Below are 26,702 nucleotides of genomic sequence, written 5' to 3'. Positions count from 1 at the left end.
GAAATGTCCTACATCGCTTTAGCATGTTCAAGCAGAAATATGTGCACCTATGTACATGTGTATGTATATCGGAATATATTAACCTAGAATTTGTAGTGATGAAAAAAGTGCTCTCTTTACCGTTTTTCCAACATAACCGGAACGGATCCGGATGTATAAGAAGTGTCGGTCTAGCAAGATTCTTCAGAACTATTATGGGAAAGTTTTATGCAACTACACAATTGAAAACAAAAAAAAATCAAGTTTAAAATGAGCTGCATTTGCTCACAATTATAGCCAATAGTTGGCTGCTTTATTCAATCAAGCCTAGTATTTTTCACCTAGAGTTATGCCGGCTGATCAACTACGTGGGTGCTTGAATTGTGACCATAGATCACCAGCTTTGGCAGGAAAAGGACACATCTTCTTTGGCATATCGTTGTGTATTTCAACAGTTTGTTAGAACTCATTATTGATGATCAAAATAAAATAAAATGTCTATGCTATAAGGAGGTGGGCTCAACATCATCACTACAGAAAATGCTGCGAGCCTAACTGTTGCCTTAACAGCATAATAATGACAAAAAAGTAAGTAGAACTATTGATATAAATATTTATTTATAAAATAATTGCAATTTTTTTATCTTCAATGTTAATATGCATTCAAGCAAACATTTGTGTTTCAAAAGTTCTTAAGAGTACGACTAAATAAGCTTTTCTTGAATATACTTGTACGAGTATGCACATACTTACACACACCTGTATACATGCATAGCTATTTATATATATACCATTAGCCGCGTGTGATTGTTGTTAGCAAGTCCATACAAATGTACACATCAATGTTAAAACGACAACGACACTCACATTCACCGTCACTAGCAAAGTTTGATTTGCGGTCATATTGTCAGTTAGAGCGGCTCGAACCACTTGGAGTTGTCTTCAGTTTGTGGTAGTTGCGCTTCGCGAGTGGTTGAGCCAGTTGAAAAGTAGTGACATACCTGGTGTACATATAAACTTAACATTGGCAAGTGCGTAACCTAATAAAGTTGATTTGTATTTATTTATTTTTTTATTTTTATGGAAGCTATGAACTAAATTAAATGTTAAAAGTGCAAAAGTGATACAAGTGTGAGCAAATATTTCAAACTAATTTGTGCTTAATTAAAAAAAAAATTAAAGAAAAACAAATATCTCTTATTATGTGCTAAAAATATGTAGTTAAAAGTATTTTTGTTTTAATTTTTTTCTTATGAAAATTCTTGGACGTAGCAAAGCTTTACCACGCCCTCGGTGTTTAGTTATGCAAAGTGTGTATTAGGGTCATTTGCGATTATAATTGAATTTTAAAGACATTAGTTGATCTGGACAGACATAGACACATACATCTGTACATACATATTTGAGTGAATGAGCTTGTAAGCTGTGACGTCACACTGACTGTCTGCTCCAGTGGTAATCCCAGAATATCTGAAATAGCCTATATATGTATATTAGTCATAAGATTAATCCAATGTACTTTACATTTAAGTTAAAGCAAGCTCAGTAGTGTGAATTTCATATAAAAAACATATACGTGTATGTATGTATGTATCCACATTTGAAGTATGTACATAAGTTTGTTGTAAAAACTGGTTTAAAACTCTTTCTCACTTCTCGAAGTCAGCAACATCAACAAACTTTGTGACAACAGCGTGCGATCTCGACTTGTCAGAGAGTTTTTAATACTCTCACTCCCTTTATAGCATATAGACAGACCGTTACAGTGATCGCCCATTGCAAGCATTGTTTAAATATTCTTTGTACTTTTCTTGGAAACTGAGCTTAACTTGTGTGAGCATAATTTTGAATTAGTATAGTATAACTTAAAGAAAAACAATCTAGGTTAAGAAATTTGGGAAAAAAGGATCTTGCCAGGTTTTATTGAAACGAGTATGTACTGTAAATTTTGAAATTTTATAGAAATTGCAAACAGCACGAAATTGTCACTGGTTTATGCTGCCGCTGAATTAGTATTATACAATTTTTTTTATAAATAAAGAATTTGCATCAAAAGTGGTCAGAGGTTTAATGATGAGGTTTTCATACAAAAACTTTATTTAAGTCTTTCGGGCAAACTTAATATACCTTTTTCAGGGAAGAAATTATGCTTCTTTCATTAAATTTTATTTCTTGTTTACTTGTTTATGTATGATTTTTTCATAAAAATTATATTCATTATTTATTTGTTTAATCGGGCAAACACTGTAGTTGAGGGCATGCACCATATACTTGAGTTTCGAGGCGTGTATCAACAACATCTTGTACGTAATTCGCAATTTGGCGGTAATGACAAAGAAAAAATTGCACAAAACATACACATATACATATATACAATGTACAATGTACATATGTATGTGTGTATGTATACACCTGAATAACAAGTATGTGGAACACCTGTTAAATATTTCGTTTTACATTCAAATAAACTGCAATTTTTTAGCACACAAATATTTTGTACAATATTTAACATTTGTATGTACATACATATACTATACATAAGTACAAATATATGTACGTTTAATTGCTTGAAACATCATTTCATTGTATGCATTATACGGTTAATGCTTCCTTAACCAATATAACGTTAAACACATATGTACATATGTACATACTTACATAAGTACATAAGTATGTTTTGTTGTATTTAAAACCCTGCAAACGGTAGTCACACTTTTTTCGAAAATCACGAGAGTGTAAAGATGTGATCGCATATTTTCTTTGAGGCGTTCGTAAACTGTGCTCGTGTGTGTTGTTGTTGTTGTTGTACCGGTTATCAGAGGGAATCTCAGTTGGCTGTTTAGTTTTTTTTGGTTTTTTTTTATAAGCAATGTGTTTTTGACAATAATGCGACAAGAACCAACTTCACACGTGTTTGTTTGACATCGGAAATCGGACAGCGGTGGGTGGGCCGTATGCGTGTGGCACGGACACGGTTTATATGCAGACAGACACTGTTATTCATGAAATGTTATTTACAAATTATATTTTTGATGCTACAACAACAGTAATAAGAGTAACAACATACAATTTTGGAGTTATTAATGTTTTTGTTGTTATTGTTGTCTCATTTTTTTATTGTTTTTATGATATTACAACAACACTAACCTAAAACATACATTTTTTAAATCATGTTATGTTGTTGTATTCTATTTTTAGTATATTTATTTAGGGCTTGTTATAGTGTCATAAAGTTATAAGTTATAACGAACCGAAAACATGGCGTTGAGAATTGTAATTGCGTAAATTAATGTTTAAATGTAATACAAGTACAACAACAATTTGTTTAAACAAGTGTAACAATTTATGATTTTATGAAAATTTATGATTTTACGATGCGTGATGACAAGTTGTGTGTTCTCTAACTGCTTGCATTAGTTTTTGTGATATTACAACAACAACACTAACAAAAATATATATTTTTTTTTGAATCATTTGAATCATGTCATGTTGTTGTAATGTTTTTTAGTATATTTATTGTATTGATTAGTTTTATGATGTTGCAACAACAACAACCAAAAATATTTATTTTTGTTTTAGCGGCAGAAAACATTTATACATAAATTCGAAGAATGTTGCTGAGTTGCCAGGCCTTGGCCGGGTCTATTCCAGTTACGTAGACCCGACTGTCGGTTGTTGTTATTTTTGTTGTAATTTCTAATGTATTTATTGTTTCGATTGGTTTTTAACAACCACACCAACCAAAAGCATTAATTTTTGATATAATTTGTTTGTTGTTATTATTTTTTTAATATGAAATAATACTGTTTTTTGTTGTTGTTGTTTGTTTTTCGATTAATATTATTATCATTGTTGTTATTATTCTTCTTATTATTATTCACCTATTTTTCAAACTCCAATCATTGCATATATGCATTATATGTGAGTAAATCATAAATCCATGCCATAATTTAAATAAGTTTCGCCCTTCACATAAACAATTTTGCCTCAATTAGTTTACTTTGCTTAAATGTGTCTTAAAAGCAGTTTACAAATGCAGCAATTACTTCACCTCATTCAATAAAATATAATAATCGATAAATGTAATTAACCGTTTACTCGCCTCAGCTTAGTGTCCGAAGTAGTTGAAGTTCAAAACGAAAGCGAAAGTCAAACACTTTCAAAGATTGTAAATATGGCAGTTATCTTTATCTGTCTGTATGTAGGCGCATTCCATTTTACATACATATGTATGTATATAAGTGTGTGTATGTATTTTAATATACTGGTTTTTCCAGCAACACTTTCATTGACTCATACACCGCTTGAAAAACAACAAATTCTGCTGCAGATTCATGCTTAAAAACTTGTTTCAATGCGAAGATCAATTCTCGATGCTGTTTGTAATCCATACAAACTTGTATACATACCTATGTACATGTACAGATGTATGTGACTATATAAGTTTAAATTAGACCGAGTAAAGCAAAACCACAACTCTTGAGAACTAAAACCAATAGTGAGAACTCGGATTCAGTTTCAATTATGCTTTTCCTTGGAAATTAAATAAAAGTATGGGAAATTAAACTTGCTACATTAATATATAATACACACACACAACACACCTCACGCTTGTCGCAAAATAAATCCATTAATGCATATATTAAAGTACAGTGGGTACTTGCTTAAAGTAACGGCGAATAAAATGAAAGTGTATGCAAAAAAATAAGTAAATAAATAAATATATTTCTCACTGTTTATTTAAATATGGTTACTTTCTATAAAAAAGTAAAAACATATTTTTAAAAGTTCATTTTTGTACATTGACATTTTTTGCGAATAAAAACAATATACATATTATTGACAGCTGGTGTTTATTTTAAAGTAAAAATTTATTTAAATTCATTAAAAAATAAAATTTAAATAAAAAAAATCTTTAATTTTAAATTTTGAAATTCTTAAAATTGAAAACTTGGAATTTTAAATTTTATGTATTTTTTTTGTTTTCATAATTTTTTATAAAAAATATGTTTTTAAATAAAAAATAAATTTAAGTGCTTGGAGCATTTTAGAGTAGAAACTAATTTAAATTATTCAAAATATAAAAAATTTAATAATAAAAAATAATTTTTACTTAATTTTAAATTTTGAATTTTTAAATCCTTAAAATTAAAAAAATTTAATATTTTTCAATACAAACTAAAAGCTTATCTCGAAAGTCAATACCATATGAAGTACACTTATTCGAAATACCGTTATACGTATGTATGTATGTTAAGCAAGTACTAAAATGCTCAATTCCATATATGTGACCTGGTCTACGGAAAGGGGGCTTAGGTGTCAAAAAATCAATTTTCACTTTTTAGTTGATTCGGATGGAAGATGAGAGTTGTTTATTTTTAACAGCTGTTTCCCAGAAAACTAGTTTTCGCACGTTAGCTCCCTTTTCGTAGACCAGGTCACATATTTGAAAATAGTTCTGAAGGAAAACGTTTCTTCAGCCACTCAACTTGATCTATGAAAAATAAATATTTACCATAAGTGCATGACTAAAAGTCAATATTAAAAATTTCCAATTTTTTTAATGTTAACACACTTATAATTAGGTGTACATTTTCTAATCTGTAACACTCTACTTGCAAATTATGAAAAAAATTATACAATATCGAGTACCTACTGTACTTACGAAAATTTGAGCTTATTGTACTATTGTTCTATTTGCCACACAAATGCCCTTTTTATTTCATGTAAAACTCAAATGAACTTTTTCTAATACTTCCTTCAATGACCAGAAACATAATAAATTCGAGGGCGGTTTCCCAAAAACTAATAATTCCAAGCCAACTTGGCCTAATTTACATATGCGTGACCACCATTTCAACCAACACTGCGTGTGGCAAGTTAACTGCCAGTCGAAGCAGTCGTAAAAGTGGCAAAGCTTGTGCTTAGGTGAAGTTGATTCAATTTTTTTAAACATAACCTCAAATTGCGTTTTTAAATTTGTACTTGTTGACCACAGTTAGGTAATAGGACGAATGTTTGCATGACGCCACCCGCACACATCATTTATGTGCATGCAACTCACATTTGCCACTAAAATGTCCTGGATTCGGAATTTGTACCATTAAGGCCAATACAATCCCACACATAGTTGACTGACCTCAGCGATAATGAGGCTTAATTCATGCCTTAGCGCTCTGAGTCATGAAAAAAACGATTAACCGCTGAAGTGAAAGGTGAAATATTTCATAAGCAAAGGCGGACGAACATAACGTCAGCAGTGATTTGACACTTATTTTAGCAGAATTAGAAGCGTGGGCTACGTTTGAAAGCTACTTCCTGATTTATTTTAGTCAATTGAATAATTTAATAATATGTTGTTCTATTTCAATTAGTACTCTATTTTTACTTATCTGCTCACAGTTTGAGGTTAGCTTTTTTGAATCAATTTACGTCAATTTTGGTTTGGTCAACTGGCCTAATTGGCTGGAATGAAATTTAGTCGCCTCAAAGGATTTGCCGTAGGCTGAAGACACTTTGTGGATCACAAAGAAACGTTATTTTAATTTTCCAAGTGTGGTCTCTAAGATCTGCGTAGCAAGCCTCAAACCCGAACATAAATGTTTCAAACTCAATCCTATTGACCGAAGCTAAAAACTGAGGCAGTTTTTTCCACGATATGACCAAACTCTTCTTCTTTATTGGCGTAGACACCGTTTTCGCGGTTATATCCGATTTTAGAACAGCGCTAGTATTTCTTCCTTTTCGCAGTTTGGCACCAATTAGAGATTCCAAGTGCAGCCAGGTCCTTCTTCACCTGGTCTTTCCGTAAGTGTGAACATCTTCCTCTTGTTCTGCTTCCCCCAGCGGGTACTGCGTCGAATACACTCAGAGCTGGAGTGTTTTCAGCCATTCGGACGAAACGACCTTGCCAGTGTAGCCGTTGTCTTTTAATTCGCTAAACTATGTATGTCAAAATCGTCGTTTATCAGGTACAGCTCATCGTTCCATTGACTTCGGTATTCGCCGCTGCCATAGCACAAGGGATCATAAACCTTCTGCAGAACCTTACTTTCGGAAAACTCGTAGCGCCGATTCATCAGACGTTGTTATCGTCCATGCCTGTGCACCATATGTCAAAATCAACCATCAATTATGACGGAAACCTTCAATTGGACTTCTTAACATATAAAGTGAAGTATACCATTGAGATAGTGCAGATAAAGTTTAGTTGGTATGACCAAGGTTATGGCTGAGTGGATGGAGTGCTTTGTTGAGACAAAATCAAAAATAAATTTAAAAGTCATTGCTTGGAAATATTAAAAATTTGGCCAATACGACGTCATTTCCGACAGTTCCACGGAAAAAATACCTCCGCATTGACAGCGAAATTTCTTAAAATATATGGCGTAAAAAGAAAAAAAAAATGCATTAATTAAATTAATTAAAATCATAAACCAAGTATTGAACGAAGTTTTGGTGGGAATTTCTCGACGCAATCTAGACAGTTTCGAGAAAAATGTTTTTAAACTTCAAGAGACAATAAAGCTGATTTTGTGCGATCGACTTTAAAAGCTGTATATCCAAAACTATTACACGGCACCACTTGAGCACTTAGGACAATATTTTGGAGATGTTACTAGAAATAAATTAAACAATATTTGTTTTGAAACGATGAAACCTATGTAACCCCTTAAGCGCTTTGAATGATATATAGTCGTATTTTGAACAATAATGTATGTATTATAAATAAGTGCGGGCACTAATAGCGGTACAAATTTCGGCAATGTTCTCTTACCCTTGCCAATATAGATTTGTGTGTTTAGCCTAATCGAATTTTAGGAAATAATTCTAACAGTTTCCAACTTCAGAAGAACAATTTGTTGGATTTCTGGGATTATCCACTCTATTGATCATCAGTAAGCTGTCTTGAAATTTTTAGCACAATCAGCTCAGTTGCAATGAGTTCTTAAATGCTTAATACACCTTAAAAATCGCTGGCTCAAAATCGGTTTTAGGCCCGTAGTCTCTTAGGCTAGGTTTCTCTGAACGATCTCACATACGCAATTTTATAGAAAAAAATCGACCAGCTCTAATACGCATACATCTCTTAACGCACGCAAAATTTGCTATTCTGATAATAGAATCATAACTAAATTTGATATACAATATCTAAGTGCCATGAAACGTGCGAAGTGCTTTCAAGTGCTTCTATTAATACGCGACTAATGATAATAGATTACGCAAGAAAAGCTACAATAAATTAGTGTTGTAGGAATATGTAAAAGCAACAACAACAAAATAATTTTGTGTTCTTTTTAGGCTGATTCATTAACCGCTAATCTAATGAGGTTCCAATTTGCCAATTATAATCATAAAGAAGAAAAAGTCGTTCATTTCGGCGGAACTAAGACTATAGTACCCTTCAAAGGTGCATTCCTTTTAAAAAGTGATCCATTTCGAGGTTCCTTACTTTTTTAAAGAAAAATGCAGAGACTTCAAATTTTATGGGGAATGTTTATCATTCGAAAGAACATTCTTTGTCATTTATTTTGTGAAGATTATCTCTTTCAAATCTTGGCCGTGGCTACGTTTCAGATGGTCCAGATGGTTTGACTGGTAACTGGCAAATGACACGCGTGATGTTTTTTTCCAAGGCCTGAATCGAAGCGAGATTGTTCGCATAGACTTTAGACTTTACAAATCCCCAAAGCAAAGAGTCTAACGGTGTGATATCACACGATATTGGTGACAATCGACCGGCTCAAAACATAAAGTTATCTGCTCACCGAAGTGTTCCTTCAATAAATACATTGATTGTTGCGATATTTGGAAAGAGGTGCCGTCTTGTTGAAATCAAATGTCGCCGAAATCACGACCTTCAATTTCAGGCATCAAATTGTCGGTTATCATTCCGGTTTAACGGTCGCCATTGACAATTACCTTCTAACCAGCAGCATTTTTGAAGAGATATGGACCGATGATTCCACTGGCCCATAATTCATACCAAACCGTTGTTTTTTCTGGATGAAATGACAGCTCTCGAATCTCTTAAGGTCGCTCTTCGTCCCAAATTCAACAATTTTGCTTGTTTATATACCAATTGAGCCGGAAACGGGCCTCATCGCTGAATAAAATTTGGTTCGAAAATGTCGGATCTTGGATCTTTTGAATCTTGGAACTTTTCAAGAGCCCATAGAGCGAAGCGATGTCGCTTGGGGAGGTCGAGTGGATTCAGTTCTTGAATAAGCTGTATTTTGTACGCTTTCAATTTAAGATATCGACGTACGACTTGGTGCGTTCCCTACGTCAGTACGAAATGCTGCGAACGGAGCCGAATCGGCTCTCTACAATCTTCGTGTACACTCTCAGCTATGTTTGGTATATTTTTTTCACAGCGTGCTGGTCTATTCGCTCGAATATTATCCAATAATGAATGCTGGGTCGCAAGATGGGTGATAGTGTTGCGAATAGTACGCTCAGTAGGTCGATTTGTTGACCATAAGTTGAGCGAAGTGCGCGAAACAATCGATACCTCAAAAAATAGTTCGCGTACACACAAACAGTCAGACGAACATGGCAGTTCCTCATGCTGATTATTTATATGCAATATATAGTTTATAGGATTTCTTCCTGGGTGTAACAAACTTTGTGGTAAGCTACATTACTATTAAGCTTAATGCTCAATGCTGTTCAGGGTATAACGATGTGATATTCCACTTGGCACGTATTTAAGAATGTCTGTATTTATGCACATATATTAGAGCACATTTATCATAATCTACCCATATGATAAAAATTTATTAGCAGCACCCAATTTCCATGCATTGATATGTTTTTATGGAGTTCCAAGTCCTAACTAAGCAATAAGAAATAGTAACAGTGGTTTTACCCATGATTAAAGCATAGTATACATATATATAGTCTATGTACTATACTGTAACCTTTCTTCATAAATACTTTTTCAATTAAATGATCACAAACCGAGCATTTCTGCGCTGCTTGCAAATCGTGTCTGTCGCGGTGCTGCTGTAACGAGCATTTAAAGTGTATGCATCACCATATCGATTCAGCGGTTGGGAAAAGCAACTTTGCTCATAAATGCAATTACTTAAATTTATGTGTGTGTATGTTTGTGTATGTGTGTACTATGTACTTTTGTACCAGACATCTGGTTGTTGGCAATATTACAGATCAGAGTCAAGTGACAAATGATAATGGCACAGATATAAATAGTCATTTTGACATACATACATATTTATATATTAGACAGTTGTGCAAAAACAAGTGGCAGTCTAAGTGGCTATTGTTCACAAAACTTAAGAATTTATTAAAAATGCAGTTGGTTACTTCTTATGAGCTTATCGTTATCTTAGCTAAACAGTTTCATTAAATTTTTTTCTAAAGACAATATTCTTTTTGTACTCCGAAACTTTTTTGGGAAGCTCTGTTGCTATGGACGTGTCAAATATATGTACATCTAAAGGATCTAAAATACACATTTTTGAATGAAACGTGGATAATAACATAGGATGTGTTTCATCGTTTCTCTCATGCCTACTTCCCTGTATTTAATGCACGTATCGTCGTCCCAAATTCCCATACGACTCGCAAGTGATGTTCGTTAGTTGTGACCCGTCATGAAGCCAGAAACCATTGTGCCGTTCTTTTCAAACACAGATTCGTCTCTCAGTCTTTTCAAGAATTTCATTGTATATCGTTTTTAGCGACTTACGTATTTCCTATATTGCTTCGGTACCTAGACGGATGGCATTTTTGGCAGTATCAACAATTATTTAGTGTCTCGGAATTATTTTATGGCTTGGAACGCAGTATATATCCGGCCGCTTTCCGACAGCCGTTATATCTACTGCCTACTTGCTTCTAAGGACATTCTTTGACGTAATGCGATGTGAGAAGACTGGCTTAATTGTCCCCTGCTTTACTTTCAAATTGTTTTCAGAACACGTGACAACAGGAGTGGTGACAGTACCTCCCTGAGTAGTTCCTTTTACACAAATCCGATTTCGTTTCATACCATATTAATCCTCTTGCAATATATAAATGGAAGAACTCAATCCACAGACCCAAAAATATTGTAAAAAAAATTTTCACGAAGACTCACCGAAAACAAATAAATTTTCTGAAGTCAAATTTCCTGTTTTGATTTAATTGTTTTCATTTTTTTGTTCGAAATCATGAATTTGCTATCATGAATTTCGACCTCGGCTTTCAAACCAGCATTAAAAATGTTTTAAGTAAAATAGCAAACTTTGAATTACCTCTCAAAATATCTAACGGTAGTTTGTCGGCGGCTTAAAACTTGCAGGAATATTCATTTATCGAAAAAAAAAAACACACTGCTAATAAGAGTAAATCCTCGGTCAAGCGACTAGCAGAGCTGCGAATTTGCGGATTTTGACATTTCAGCGTCGTTTAATTGTCTTCAATTAAGAAACACTTATTGATCTGTGAGACAGTGACACTCAATTTTGTTACATACACTGTGCTATTAAAACTTTATCTTATATTATCAACAACGAGAGACGAATGAAAGCGCTAATGACAACAGACAACCGATCACAATTTTAGTATTTTAATTCGAATCAAGACAATAAAGTGAACAATTTCATTTGTTAACTATTCAAATTAAGATGGATCCACGTTATAAATAAGTGCTGATTCATCAATTTGGTGAAGTAAAATTTTAGCCGCTGCTTTATTATTTGCGACTTTGGAGGTGACGTTGAGGTCATCGTAATACCTTATAAAATTAGAAACATTTTTTTTTTTGATTTTTATGATGAGTGAAATAATTCAACTAAGAAGTGTCATTAAATTTTGTGTGCGGAATCAAATTTCTGGTGACGAAGTCTTCAGAATGTTAGAAAAGGCCTTCGGTGATTTTTTTAGTCGCGAAAAAGTCCTTCTGATTGGTACAAATAATGCAAAGAGGGTCGAGAACACGTTGACGACGAACCAAGCAGATTCGACGATTAAGTGTAAGAGATCTTACTGGCGTCGTTGGAAAATCAAAAGGATCAGTGAAAACCATTTTGAAAGATCATTTGGGCCTAAGAAAAGTGAAAGCAGGTTTGGTTCCAAAATCACCAAATTTTTTCGAAAAACAGCTTGGCCTTAACGTTTAACGCTTTCCGACAACCAGGATGTCGTGAAACGTGTTTTTACTGGCGATGAGTCTTGCATCTCTGCTGAGGACTCGGAAACATCGGCCAAATATCGTGGTAAAGGGGAGGTTAAGCCGGAAAAATCACATCAAAACAGGTCAAAATCAAGGTTATGTTGACAGTTTTCTTCGATTACCGAGGTGTGGTGCACTCCGAATTCCTTCCGACCGGCCAAACTGTCAACAAGGAATACTATTTGAATGTTTTTCGTCGTTTACGTGAAGCTATTCGTAAACAGTGGCCGGGATTATGAGTCCACAACTCTTGGTTAATGCACCATCGCACTTCTTCGTGAGTTTTACGCCAAATTTTCAACCAGTATCATGCCGCTACCCACATATTTGCCTGATTCCGCGTCCGTGTGACTTTTGGCTATTCAGCAAACTCAAATGACCTCCCGGGCAAACCATTTTGAGTCAATTGAAGGCATTATACGTGAATCCCAACGCGCATTGAAGACTATTCCGCAAATTGACTTTAAAAACAGTTTAGAGGATTTGAAAAAACGTTGGCACCAGTGTATTAGCCCCAACGGGGATCACATAGATTTAAATGAAAAGATTAAGATTTTTTAAAATAATGAACTAGATCTTACTATTTTTGCTCATATTAGTATATTTATATGTATTTAAATCTATTTCCAAAATACCTGAATTTCTTAAACATTATTTGGATCTAGTCGCTTTGCATGAATATCTCACCTTTCGTATTTGCCAACTTTCATAACATAACCGTTAATATTAAATATAACTGTTAACGATTGGTGTAAAAGCCAAAATGGGTGTTTACCTCACCGTTTTGGTAAACTTAATGAAAGTGCTGGCGCTAAGTGACTTTCACCTATGTAAGTTAACGCCAAATTATCTCTAAAGCAATTTTAAACAAATTACTAGTAACTGAAGAATGCGAAAAGACACCACAACAATTATATAAGTACTTTGCTACTTCGGTTATGTTTGAAAAAGCTCCAAATAAGTAACTCGCTTTGGAGCTAATCCGAGAACAATTTTGAAGTTAATAAACGTTGTACTTGGATTATGTATACTTATTTCATTTAATAGAGTTAAAAAGTATTTTCAAGAAGGAGAGAGTTTTAATGTGAAGATCAGATGATGACTAATAACAGCCATGCTTTCACAGACTCCTTAGAATTAATGACTAAACTAGAAGTTATTCATCACTCCATTTGCCGTCTTGTAACCTACATGGACATGATACCGACTCTGACCCGGCTTTGAAAATTTATAATATCTGTCGTATACTATGGCCGATGTTATACATCATTGAAGTGAACGCGAAGCGTGGATGGTGCCCATATTTTTTACTTTTTCATGAACTTATATATATTACGCAATTATTAAGCTCAATTTTGGAGTCAAATATTTATTTCGATTTTGGAGGTTAATTTCAAAAAACTGTGAAACTACTGTTTAACTTAGAACGCAAACTGAACCTAGCTCCTTGTGCAAAATGCCGGTTCTGCGAAGGGGAAACAGAAACTCCAGATCACCATCTAATTGAGTGCATGCAGTATGCAGATGCAGGATAAAGGCCCTTGGATCCATGTTTCCAAATAGGGATCATCGCCTCACTAGCACCTACGAGTTTATTGGAAATTATCAATTAGTTGGGACTAGGTGGGTCGTTTTGACTTAGGAGAGGGCACAATTGACCTTAGGTCGCGTTGCAATCATTATCTATTTGTCTTGTCTTAGAACTCAATCTATCGATAAAATTTGGCTTAGTTCAATACTCAGAAAAAAGGCGATTCTGCCGTTGAATATATGCTGATGCTTACTCGAATACAAATATCACTTCTGATACTAACTTTTTGCTATAGTCTTGAGTTTGTAGTCTCTGCAGCATTTTATCTCTAACCCCACATAAGCCTTGGGTCGATCTCAGTACCGACAAACAAGAAAAGTTTTTTTTTTGTTTTTTTCTATTTTTTGTCTTTCCTCAGTCGTTGAAAGGAGATTCTAGAGTATATTTACATAATTTTTTAAAGGTGAAACGATTCGGATTCGGTTTAATGAGCTCGAAACCTGAGAGAAATGAATAGACATTTATTGGATTTACAATAATGCTTACACTATAAAGGAAAGAAGGAAGACGGTTAACTATTTATCGATATCAATATATTTATATTCTATACTAATATTATAAAGAAGTATTTATTTGATCAAAGATGATAGATAAAAAAGAAGAACTCCTTTGTTCGAACTTATAAATTTGCAAAACGCTTAGTAGCCAATAAAAATTTTCACAAGCGTCTAATTTCCCAGCTCGATGGGATGTCTGAAGGTATGCGCGGGCCTTACTGAGGGCAAAAAGATCACTAGATATCTTACGATCGATCTCTGACTGGATGGTCACTTCTCTGTAGGAAACTGCACTTCGGAGCAGTAAATCTACTGTTACTTTAACGGTTGCTACTCCGGCCTGGAAGACACTGCAATAGTTAGGAAGTATGAAACTGGAGTTGATGAAGAGCTCCTGACAGTAAACCCCACCACCAACCTTGCCACCAAGCTTTGACGCATCCGTGAAGAAGCTCACTGCTCAAAATGTATAATTTTTTGTAGATAAAATACTTTTTAAACATTGTTCGATTGGTGGATTAGCGTCATGTCTCTTTTAAACGCTCCAAACTGACTCACCATTTAAAAGATGTTTCGTCACATTTTTCAAAAAAATCGGATTATGGTTTCGTGCTGTTTCGTAGCCTTGAAAGATTGCATATGGATCCACCGAAACAGACAGCTGACTAAACACTCAACAGCTACTTGTGGATTTTTCTCTTCACCATAAAAGGTGTGACTAACTGCCAACAATTACCGTGAATGATGTTAGTAATGATTCGCTTAAACAGAGCTGGTTTTGAGTAGAAAAATTCGGACTTGCCACACTAAACTCGTAAAAGCGTAAATGCAGTACTGCAAAAATAACAGTAAAAGAGGGCAATGAAAAGGAATAAAATGTCTTGCAGGGACATTCAAAAAAGTTTCGTACTTTCGAATTTTTAAAAATGCCTTTATGTACATACATACATACGTGCGTACCTTCAAACTTACATATTTTCATGCCCGTGCGCGTACGAAGACAAAAAGCTTTGTACTCGATTAACATTCCATTTTATTGTAGTTTGATGTGAATGGATATGTGCTGAATTGAATATTATTTGATCTTGAAAATATTTCATTGTCTCAGCACATAAAGTTTCAAGGTAAAAACTGACGATTAGATCACGAATTTATGAAATCTTACTGTAGAATGAATTAGACTTTTATACACGTACAAGTAGATGGGTGTATGTATGTATATAGCTACGTAGGTGTGGTGTTTTTGCTGCTAAAAATGCATTGTCATTAACATAAAACATTGTTTTGCAACTATTTCAGAACGGCTTAATAATGGCGAATTTTAAATGAAAAAAAATTAATAATTTATAATTTTTTTGTTTGAAAATATTATTTTCAAACCTACTGTACCGCATATTGTTATCTGTTATTACTAGTGTAAAATTATATATTTAATATTTATGATCGATTACCTCAACAAAATAATATATCTCGCGAGAAAGTAGAAAAAAGTAATTGTTCAGCGGCTACTTTTTTGAAGCTTTATGACGGCAAGCCGCAGCCACAAACCACACTACGGGTATCGCCTATTTATGGAATAGTAATTTTTATTATGCTATTTATATGCCATACGTTTTCTACTTGTTCAATAACATTATTCAACAAATTGAGGGGCATTGTACCGGGCTTAATCCAAACCAACCACAAGTGTTATATAACATGCATATATTTTACAGCGACCACAAATGATTAAAGATAGAAAAATCTTGTGGTTTAGTTTGGATTTTTTCTGCAAACTTATCTAAAGGTCAATGGCGGCGGCAGTTCAAGGGTTAAAAATCCACATTGAAGCATGGTTAAAGACCATAAATTAAAAGTCAATAATACTCGTATTGCCTTGAAGTTTTTACCTCTCCAGCTGCTAGCTCTTAAGATTTTTTTTTGGCAACTTAATATCGGAAAAATCGATTTACGAAGAAGTTCTATGGTCAGAGGTTTCAGCAACTTATGCTCTGTGGATTTTGACTGAGAAAAATAAAGCTAAAGGGTGATCCATTTTGAGGTTCAAATTTAATGGGGAATGCTTGTTATCTTCCGAAAGAACAGCCTGAATCGAAGCGAGATGGTACATATAGACTTTAGACTTTACATATTCCCACAGGAAATAGTCTAACGGTGTGATATCACACGATCTTAGTGGCCAATCGACTGACCCAAAACGTGAAATTATCTGTTCACCGAAGTTTTCTCTCAATAAATCCATTGATTGATGCGTTGCGTGGGAAGTGGTGCTGTCTTGTTAAAACCAAATGTCGCTGAGATCTCGAGCTTCAATTTCAGGTATCAAATAGTCGGTTATCATGGCGCGATAGCGGACACCATTCACTGTTACGTTCTCAACGGCATCATTTTTGAAGAAATATGGACCATAACACAAATCACACCAAACAGATCTTTTGGCAATTCTTCAAAATCTATTGAGGTTGCTCTTCGTCCCAAATGCGTCAACTTTGCTTGTTTACATACCCATTAAGCATCATCGCTGGTCAAAATTTGGTTCGAAAACATCAGGTTTTCTTGGAGCTTTTCAAGAGCCCATAGTGCGAAGCGATGTCACTTGGGCAGGTTGAGCGGATTCAGTTTTTGCATTTTGTACGCTTTCAATTTGAGATCTCGACATAAAATGCACCGTTCGACTTGACATGACTCATGCGTGATCTATCCGAAAAGAGCTATTGAAAAAATTTACTCTAAACCTTCTAAAAAAAAGTTTTTCATACAAGGACTTGATTTTGATCGATCATTTTATATGGTAGCTATATGCTTTAGAGGTTCGATATCGTTGATTCCGACAAATAACCAACTTCTTGACAAGCAAAGAAAATATGCAAATTTCCTTCTTCTTTATTGCCGTGGACACCGATTACGCGGTTATAGCCGAGCTTGTAAGAGCGCAAAGACTGTTGCTTCTTTTCCATTGTGGACGTTTTTTACATGGCGGGTCCCAAACCCAACTTACAACCCTGGGGAAGGATGGGTCGTCTTCTCACTTTAACTCCTCTTCAAAGGAATGTTCTTTAGCTACCTAGAGGATACTTTGTCTAAGACCGAAATTCGTGAGCTACTTGATTAAAAAAAATTAAATAAAAAAAAATTAAATTTTTTTCAGTTCTCGAAACATTTCTTGGGATGGTCTTCAGAGAAGAAGAAAAATTACACGGACCCAAATCTCGTGAATACGGTAGTTGATCGATGATATTCATTGCATTTTTGGCTTTAAATTTGGTTACACTCGTGACTCGATCCGATGTTGCATTATTGTCGTACCTCTGGAACCAATTCATGATGCACCAGACCACGAATATTGATTTTTGAGCGGCTTTGGAGTGGTTTTTTTGGTTTCGGCCAAATTTTTTCCCTCAATTCCCATGATTGTTGACTTGTTTGCATGTCAAACTCATAAACCCATGTCTCATCGGCAGTTCTAATGCTCTCCATAAATGTGAGATCGGAATACGCTCGATCAAGCATGTCCAAAGAGACCTGTTTACGGTACTCCTTTTGAACAGCTTTTTCGGGATCAGTCGAGCAAGAACGTCATTTTACATCCAAAATATCCACTAAAATTCGAATGGGTTAGCGAGAGATGTCGAGCTCTCTTGCCATCTCTCTAATACTTGCTTAAAGATTTTTAAGCACCAAATTCTTCTTCTTCTTCTTTAGCAAATCCTTCACTTTTTTGAATTTTCATCAGCTGAAGGGTCGAAGGTCATCCCTTACTATCAATTTCTTTTAAATACCATTTACACGAGGAATTGAAATTTTCATTTTTGTCACAATGTACATACTTATATTGAATAAATTTCTCAGAGGGGTCATAACTGCTATATATATTACAAGCTCATTAAGTACGTAATTAGTGCACAAACCTAATTAGGTACTTGAAGAAAAGCACCAAAATACCAGTTGGAGTATTATGCATCCATTTATACATATGTACATACTTACATACATATAATACATACGTAATTTATTAACGCACTCGATTGTCAAATGTTTACAATTACCTACAGCTAAATATGTATTATATAAAAAATATATTTTTTATTTTCAGATTGAGCGACACTCCTACTTACATACCTATATTGCACAATAAATAAACAGATACCCTCGTCAATATTATAGTCTATAAGATGTTTGCGCATAAAAGAAGCAGCCTGGCGCTGAGTGTGGTGCTAATCGCAGTGCAAATGCTTTCATGGACACCGACAATGAGTTTGCGCCAAGGTGCCCCGGAAACAGTGTGCGACACAATGTTGCCATTTCATGGTGGTGGCATACCGCCGCGGGATTCTTTGCCACCATTTCGAATAGAAACGTCGTCATCGGTAATTGGACAAGGCCAAACGATGCGTGTGGACATTGTCGGCGTTCCGCCTGGCTTAAGTTTTGCGGGATTCGTGGTGCAGGCACGCAATCGCAACTCGCCGCATCAAATTGTGAGTTATTAATTATGCTTGCAGCACACAACCAACTAATTATATATACATTTTAACATTAGTATGTATATTAGGGTGGGTGAAAAAAAAAAAATATTTTATTATAATTCCATAAAATCATTTAAATTGCAAAGCTCATAGATTTTATAGGAAATTTTCTGCGCTATAAAAATGGTATGCATAATTTTTCGATTAAGTTATGCGTTTACGAGAAATTCGTCGTTGTTGTTGTTGTAACGCCAGAATACTGCCGAGTTGACAGTCCTTGACCGCATAAAAAATCTGGGTCCGTTCCGGTTACATAGACCCGACTGTCGTGGCAACGGAGGTATTCATCGTCAAGCATCAATGGCTATCAAAGAAAAACAAAATTAACAACAACAAAAAAGAAAAATATAAACCATAATAATAGTTTAGAAAATTTCTTATAAGACTATGAGCTTTGCATTTAAAACGATCTTTTTTCATTGAGTTATAGAATTTAAAAGAAAAAACCAGTTCAACTGTTAATATCTTTTCTTTCCCATCCTTTCGGTTAGGTTTACGAAAAAATCGTAAGAGATCGTTTCGTAGAGCATTCTATTACATTTCAATTTCCTACAAAATTAATGAAACGAGATATTTTTCCGCAGCTAAGAAAAGAGTTATGAATTTTTCTATCTGATGATAAGAAAAAACGTTAACTTCGGCTGCAACGAAGCTAATATACCTTTCACAGGTGCATTTCTTTTAGTAACAATGTGTCCAGTTTGTATGGAAGCTATATGCTTTAGTAATCCGGATCTGAACAATTTTTTCGGAGATTATGTTATTACCTTAAGCAGTATTCCATGTAAAATTTCGTGAAGATGCCACAATCGTTCGGTTTGTATGGCAGCTATATGCTATAGTGAGCCGATCTGAACCATTTCTTCGGAGATTACATTGTTGTCTTAAAAAATAATATATATCAAATTTCGTGAAGATACCACGTCAAATGCGAAAGTTTTCCATACAAGCCCTTGATTCCGATCATTCAGTTTGTATGGCAGCTATATGCTATAGTAAGCCGATCTGAACAATTTCTTCGTATATTACATTATTATCTTAGAAAATAACCTGTGCCAACTTTTGTGAAGATACATTGTCAAATGTGAAAGTTTTCCATACAAGAACTTGATTCCGATCGTTCAGTTTGTATGGCAGCTATATGTTATAGTGGTCCGATATCAGCAGTTCCGACAAATGAGCAGCTTCTTGAAGAGAAAATGACGTTTACAAAATTTCAAAACGATATCTTAAAAACTGAGGGACTAGTTCGTATATATACAGACAGACAGACGGACAGATAGACGGACAGATAGACAGACAGACAGATAGACAGACGGACATGGCTAAATCGACTCAGCTCAACATACTGATCATTTATATACATATATACTTTATAGGGTCTCCGACGCTTCCTTTTGGGTGTTACAAACTTCATAACAAACTTAATACACCCTGTTCAGGGTATAAATATAAACCCGTTAGTTGGATTCAATTCCCGTTACAATTAAGGTCTAATACTTGGAGAGCCTTACCTAGAGCTGTCTACCAACCGATTGTTCAGAGTACTAAGTGAAAAAAATATTCGGGTTTTTTACCCACCCTAATGCTCTACTTTCCACACGAAGAAGTTCAAGTACTTTACATACATATGTATATAAGTTTGTATATAATTATTAGTGCTTGCTTGTCTTTGACGACATATTTCATTAATTGTAAGATTGTAATCTTGCGTTTGAATTAATGTACTATACTATGTATGTATTTATGTATGTAGTATGTACATATTTGAATGTACGTTACAAGTTACAAGTGGCGCTACTCTTTTCCACAATTATTTCTTTTTTATGCCCTGATTAGGGTATATTAAGTTTGCCACGAAGCATCGGAGACCCTATAAAATATATACATAATTGATCAGCATAACGAGCTGAGTTGATTTAGCCATGCCCGTCTGTCCGTCTGTCTGTCTGAATATACGCGAACTCGTCCCTCAGAATTTTGCAGTCGTTCTTTTCTCTCCAAGAAGCTGCTCATTTATCGGAACCGCGTAAATCGGACCACTATAGCATAGACCCTGAATCCAATTTTCGACGGTTTTCAAGCATAAATCGCTCGATACTGTTGCAATTTCACGTTCGACATTTGGACGAAGTTTATCAATCGCTGGCTTGTTGCCATAGACCATAGACTTGACGTAGCCTCGCAGGACATAGTCTAACGGCGTCAAATCGCACGACCCAGACGGCCAATTGAGTGGGTCATTTCGTGAGATAACATGTTCACCAAAGTTGGTTTTCAATAAAGCGATTGTGACATTCGCTGTAGGCTTTTGGAGCCGTCCTGTTGGAACCACATATTGTCAAAGTCCATATCATACAATTTGGACCAAAAGTATTCGGTTATCATTGAGCGGTAGCGATTCCCATTCACGGTATTGTGCCGGTTTGGGTCATCACGGAAGAAGTATGGCTCATAAACTGGACGTAGTGCTTTTAAAGTTGAGGCTACTGACTTCGAATTACGGTAGTAAATTTTAATAATTTCTTCTCGTTGTTTGATCGTATATCTTTTCGTGATGAAATGGCAAATCTTACTGAAGAGAAATGTCAAAAGGGCTGGAAAAAATATGGCGTCGTTTGTTGCCCCTATTGGTCTACTTTTGAAGCGTCCCTATTGAAAACCCCATTATTATGTTTGGGGCAAGTATGACCCAAAGAACATCTGTACAGTTCCCATCTTCCTCTTAAACTTTTACCAAAAACTATAGTCACATACTAAATACAATATGTATGTATGTATGCATATGTCACATTTATGTTTTTCAAACTTCTTTCAGATCGGTCAATTTAATCCACCATCTGATGGCAGCGCTAAGCTGATGAACTGTGAGAATTCAGTTGGAAACTCAGTTACGCACACAAATCCAGGACCGAAGCAGTCCGTGAGCTTAGAATGGCTTTCGCCAGTAGACTTTTTGGGCGATGTAGTCTTCAAGTAGGTCAAATATGCAATAATGTACATAAATAAATTACTTATGCTTCGTTTTTAACTCGTCAATTTCAGCGCTACTGTGGCTCAAGCTTACGATTCGTTCTGGGTCGGTATACCATCAGACCCGGTGCAGATTGTACGACGCGACACTACAGACACATATCCACAGACTACACGTAAACCTTATGTAACACCGCCACCACGTGGCCCTTACACACCACAAACGGAAGTACCACAGGTGAGAGCAACAGCAGAGGATCCGCTCTATGCTGACTGTGGGGTTAGTAAAACTTGCTTCGGCTTTCCGGATGGCTGTATTGCAACGAAGTCCTGTAAAGCTATGTCAGCGATTACGGTGCGCGGTGATGTGTACGAATTTGAATTGAAAACCGGAAGTGGTGAGTAATGAAAATTTATATTTTTGTAGACTTTTTCTAGCGTTCTGTAGACTTTATGGATATCGGTTAGTTAGTTACTTTGTTTACTAGACTTTTTGAATCTTACAAACACAAAAAAAAAACTTGAGATCTCTTCGAAACATAATCCTAACATCAATTTGCTAACCACAATAGAACCACCGCTTTCGGAAAAATACGCTTCAGTGGTCCCAAATATCAAAATTTTACTCAAAATCTTTTCTGTAAATAACCCGGTGCTCATTTCTCTGAATTTCTTTATCAGTAATACATTTTTGGTGGTGCTGTAAATGTTTCGATCAACAGTGAGAAAGACCGAAACTTGTATCCTGATAGGAAATTGAAGGTGTTAGCTTAGGCGATCTTCAGTTTAATATGGACTACATACCATATTATTAAGATTCCATGACAATGAGATCAGCCCATTGGTAAGCCACGATTCTACAACACTACACCTTTCCTTTTTCTTGGGTGTCTTGTAAGCCACTAACAAATCCAAACCTTTTAGGGAATACAGAGCAATCCATTTGAAGAGGAATGAGTCAGAAACTGTGAGTTTGAGATGTGAACCCTTGAATATTAGTGTCGTTACACTTAGGTAATCCCAAATATTCGAACGAATTGGCAAACTTCATCTTTTGAAGTCGTCGCATGTCCAAAACTATAATTTATATTACTCAGATTTGGAGTTCTTTTCCAAGACTTTGAATGCAACAGGCACACCTTTTGTTAAGTTATATAACTTTATCGAACATTTTTAACCGAGATAAGAAACTCGAGACCCGAACAATGCTTTTCTATTTTACCTACATTTAAAAATGGACTCAGTACTGTACCTCATTCTTCAAACCTCAATTGGCACTGCAAGAGTTGGCTCTAAAGGCTTACGTCCACCGAACTGAACTCCCTCGTACCGTATTTTATATGTATATTTTCTATTAAAAACTTTCGTTTTTTTAAGATGGTGCTGCCTACGTTGCACTGGGCCTATCGGAGGATGCTAAAATGGGTGACGATTTAGTGACAGAGTGTGTGCCACAGAATGGTCAGGTGAATCTATATTCGTCATACACCGCAGGTGCTCCAAATTATGCCGCAAACAGAGCTAATGTGGTAAGTTTATGAAATTCATAATTATGATCTCCAAATCTTAACATTATTTGATGTATGCCCGCAGCCCCAGAATAAAGCGCGTTTACTGGAATCGTCGGTTGTGGACGGTATCATCTATTGCAAAGTGCAACGAGATGTGGTAACTCAAGTGCAAGGCAAAACCTTTGATTTGCTGAACAACAATTATCACCTTTTGGTAGCGAGTGGAACCGGACTCAAAGGTTGGAAATTTGCAATAAAAATATAAAAATGTATTTATTAACCGAAATTTGGATTTTACTGACAGAAAATAGCGTCGGCTATCATGACATTGGACGCTTACCATCCGGCAGTCCAATAAATTTGGCTGTTGTGCAGGATCTCTCTGGTTCCTCGACGTTGTTGTTGCGTTTACATGGTGCTTTCATGGTGATAGCGTGGATTGGTACAACGTCTTTGGGTATTATTTTAGCGCGTTACTTCAAACAAACTTGGGTCGGTAAACAGATTTGCGGAAAGGATCAATGGTTTGTGGTAAGTAAAAATTAAACATTTCATTGGCATATTGTCACTGGGGTTGAACATAGCGTACTAAAAGTATAAAATAACGACAAAAAAAGTTTTTAGGGAATGATACCGAATTTATGGTCGTTGGATAATCTCTGATCCGTTCGATCTGGTATCTAGATATTCAATACAGAAGTTTTAATTCCGTTTTTAGGAAGTATTACTGTCTTGTCAGTCCTTTTTTGAAAATGCATTCGGGCCCGAGAATAAGTTTATATACAAATATACTTCTCATCTGCAATTCTGGTATTCTGACATCCTCGACATCATTCACACGCAAAAACAAACTTTAGAATATTTTTGGAACCGTACTATTATTGGCTATTTTCTGATCAGTTTGTGGTTTGAAATTTTATGTAATCATAAACATCAGCCTAATCGACTTTGTTCTGTTGCGTGATAAATAGGGCTTTAGGTTGGGCAAAGAAGCGATACAAATAGGTTTGGTAGTGAACGAGGGCAAGACAAAATATCTCCTGTCATCAAACAAACAGTTGTCGAGACTTGGCTCTCACGTCACTGTTGACAGTCGTAATTTCGAAGTCGTAAACAATTTCGTCTATCGTGGAATCAGTATTAAGATCAACAACAACGTTAGTCTCGAAAGCCAACGCAGAATGACTCTTGCCAACGGGGGATCTCGGTGAGCAAAGACCAAATTCTATAAGTCACTCATCACGTCCTGCTATGTGGTGCAGAGGCATGGACGATCACAACTTCTGATGAGTCAGCGTTACGAGTTTACGAGAGAAATGTTCTGCGGAAGATTTATGGTCCTTTGCGCATTGGCGAATACCGCGAGATATACGACTACATAAGCTGGCTAGGTCATGTCATCCAAATGGATGAAAACACTCCAGCTCTGAGAGTATTCGACGCAGTACCCGCTTGGGCAAGTAGACTCTTCGGCAAATTTATCAGAATGATCCGTAGAACATTTCCCGCATACGTGATTTTATAGGAAAAAATAGACTCTCTTTAATATACTAATATATACACTCAAATTTTTTAACAGCAGATTTAAATTTCTTAATTTTTCGCAATAATTTTAGTGGCATCGTGCTTGCATGGTCACCACCTGGTCGCTGACGGTCGTTGCCTTCATCATTATATTCGTCGAAATCGGCGAATGGTCCGGTGAGCGTAATCCCCATGCGATACTCGGCACAATAACGACCATCATATGCTTTATTCAACCGATCGGTGCACTCTTCCGCCCTGCGCCGAATTCCAAAAATCGCCCGCTCTTCAACTGGACCCATTGGTTGGGCGGAAATCTGGCGCACATACTATCGAGTAAGATTACTTAACTTTTTTGTGCTTTTGTTGTTTGTGTATTAATTGCTTGTGCTGTTTGCAGTCGTTACGATTTTCTTCGCTGTCAAACTGACCAAAGCCGAACTGCCCGAGTGGATGGACTGGATACTCGTCGCATTTGTGGTGGTGCATGTGATTGTGCATTTGATTTACTCGGTAAGTACAGCGCGTTTGTGTATATTTATGAATACTACTTTCCTCTTTTCTATTCACCTGAGCAACTGTCTGTGCATTTCTTTTTCGCGACATTGTTTTCATTTTAAAGATTTTTTTGTGCATGCAGATTGCCGGTTGCTTCGCCGATCGCCAGCAGACGCAAAATGTGAACGCCTTCCAGATGAGCGACATGGGTCATCATGGCATGCGCAATGGCCACCGCATGGAGCGCAAAATGGATGCGCCGGTATGCACACTCACACACATACATACTCGTTTACATTACTTTTTTGTGAAATTTCTAACCTTAAAATCTCTTTGCTTGCAGTACGCCGGCTTCCGCAAGGGTCTCTTGGCCGCCTACATTATATGTGTTGTACTCTTTGTTGTTGCGCTGGTGTTGATTGTGGTGCTCGCACCCATTGAGGAGACGTTCAACAAACTCAAGAACAACTAAACCCGTCACGGTGCATTAAGTCGTAGCGTAGGGGCCGTTGTACTTAGCTCAAAACTAATCTGGAAAACCTGAAATAATAAATACCAAGGGAATTTGCTCAAGTTTACAATATACTCGTATATGTTAAAGTGCTATGTATGTATGTACTCGTATGTATGTTCGAAATCCCGTGTTGCAATGGCGCAATTTGTTTATAATTCAATGTACTTGTACCTCAAAGCATTTGTTTTAGCGTAAGTCCTTATCATATTGATTTTTATGTACATACATATACTCGTATTGAAGTTGGTCACATTTCAGTTGTTTTTCTTAAGAACTCTTCTGTTGTACATTGTTAAAATAATTTATTCCAAAAGATATTTTATACAAATATATATACTATACATGTATGTATGTATATGTTTTTAAACTTTTAAGTTTATTTGATTTTCATTTCAAGGTACTTATTTTCGGGCTGTGAGCTTGGATGCTTTCTGTTTACATTTAAAGTTAAAAAGTACCGGTATAAATATACTTATATATAAGAAGTTCAAACATTGTCCGAATAGTTTGCGGAAAAACTGTTAGAGCAGAATTTGTACGCAGGGTGGTAAATAATGCATAAGAAAAATAATTGAATTATAATTAAAAAATAAAAATATAAGAAGTAAGGAAGGGCTAACTTTGGGGAAGTAAGCGTGGTTGTAGTTCGATTTCCCTCGTTTTCGTACTGGAGCATTGGAATGTCAAGGTAATATTATATACCAAATTTGATTTATATCGATCGAGTAGGTCCTGAAAATGGGGTTTTCGCCGATCTGTACCCCGACCATACAATTTTGACCCCGACTACAATTTTCACTGCCGTTTCTACAAAGTGCTTGTCGAGGTTGCAGGTCTCCCAACACGGTCTTCATTAGCGACCTTTTCTCGGCCCTGCAAAAAGGTCTGGTGCCACCGAAACACACCAC

The 26,702-nt window shown here is 35.7% G+C and overlaps 1 protein-coding gene across 3 annotated transcripts; it reads left to right on the top strand.

The window, feature by feature from the left end:
• The first annotated feature begins 854 nt into the window (after positions 1–854).
• On the top strand, positions 855–26,168 carry LOC105228920 (putative ferric-chelate reductase 1 homolog). 3 transcript variants are annotated; one of them, XM_049451062.1, is made up of 11 exons: positions 855–1,010; positions 18,342–18,726; positions 21,593–21,750; positions 21,820–22,145; positions 23,125–23,276; positions 23,341–23,497; positions 23,563–23,789; positions 24,875–25,118; positions 25,183–25,295; positions 25,405–25,542; positions 25,624–26,168. In XM_049451062.1, the coding sequence occupies exons 2-11, from the start codon at positions 18,421–18,423 to the stop codon at positions 25,750–25,752; spliced, it is 1,950 nt and encodes a 649-aa protein (XP_049307019.1). In that variant the 5' UTR covers positions 855–1,010; positions 18,342–18,420; the 3' UTR covers positions 25,753–26,168. The 3 variants fall into 3 exon arrangements, with proteins under 3 accessions (XP_049307019.1, XP_049307021.1, XP_049307020.1); XM_049451064.1 differs by having other exon boundaries at positions 856–1,010; positions 25,423–25,542; XM_049451063.1 differs by having other exon boundaries at positions 961–1,110.
• Positions 26,169–26,702: the final 534 nt, after the last annotated feature.

The sequence above is a fragment of the Bactrocera dorsalis genome, chromosome 3 (assembly GCF_023373825.1).
Source record: "Bactrocera dorsalis isolate Fly_Bdor chromosome 3, ASM2337382v1, whole genome shotgun sequence".
Classification (NCBI taxonomy): domain Eukaryota; kingdom Metazoa; phylum Arthropoda; class Insecta; order Diptera; family Tephritidae; genus Bactrocera; species Bactrocera dorsalis.
Note: the sequence above shows the minus strand (reverse complement) of the source record. Positions and strands in the feature narration are given on the sequence as shown.

Excerpts from the sequence above, each read along its gene's own strand:
- LOC105228920 (XM_049451062.1), top strand. The coding sequence starts at position 18,421 with ATGTTTGCGCATAAAAGAAGCAGCCTGGCGCTGAGTGTGGTGCTAATC. Across the intron at positions 18,727-21,592 it reads GCAACTCGCCGCATCAAATT|ATCGGTCAATTTAATCCACC; the intron begins GTGAGTTATTAA and ends AACTTCTTTCAG. Across the intron at positions 23,277-23,340 it reads CCGCAAACAGAGCTAATGTG|CCCCAGAATAAAGCGCGTTT; the intron begins GTAAGTTTATGA and ends GTATGCCCGCAG.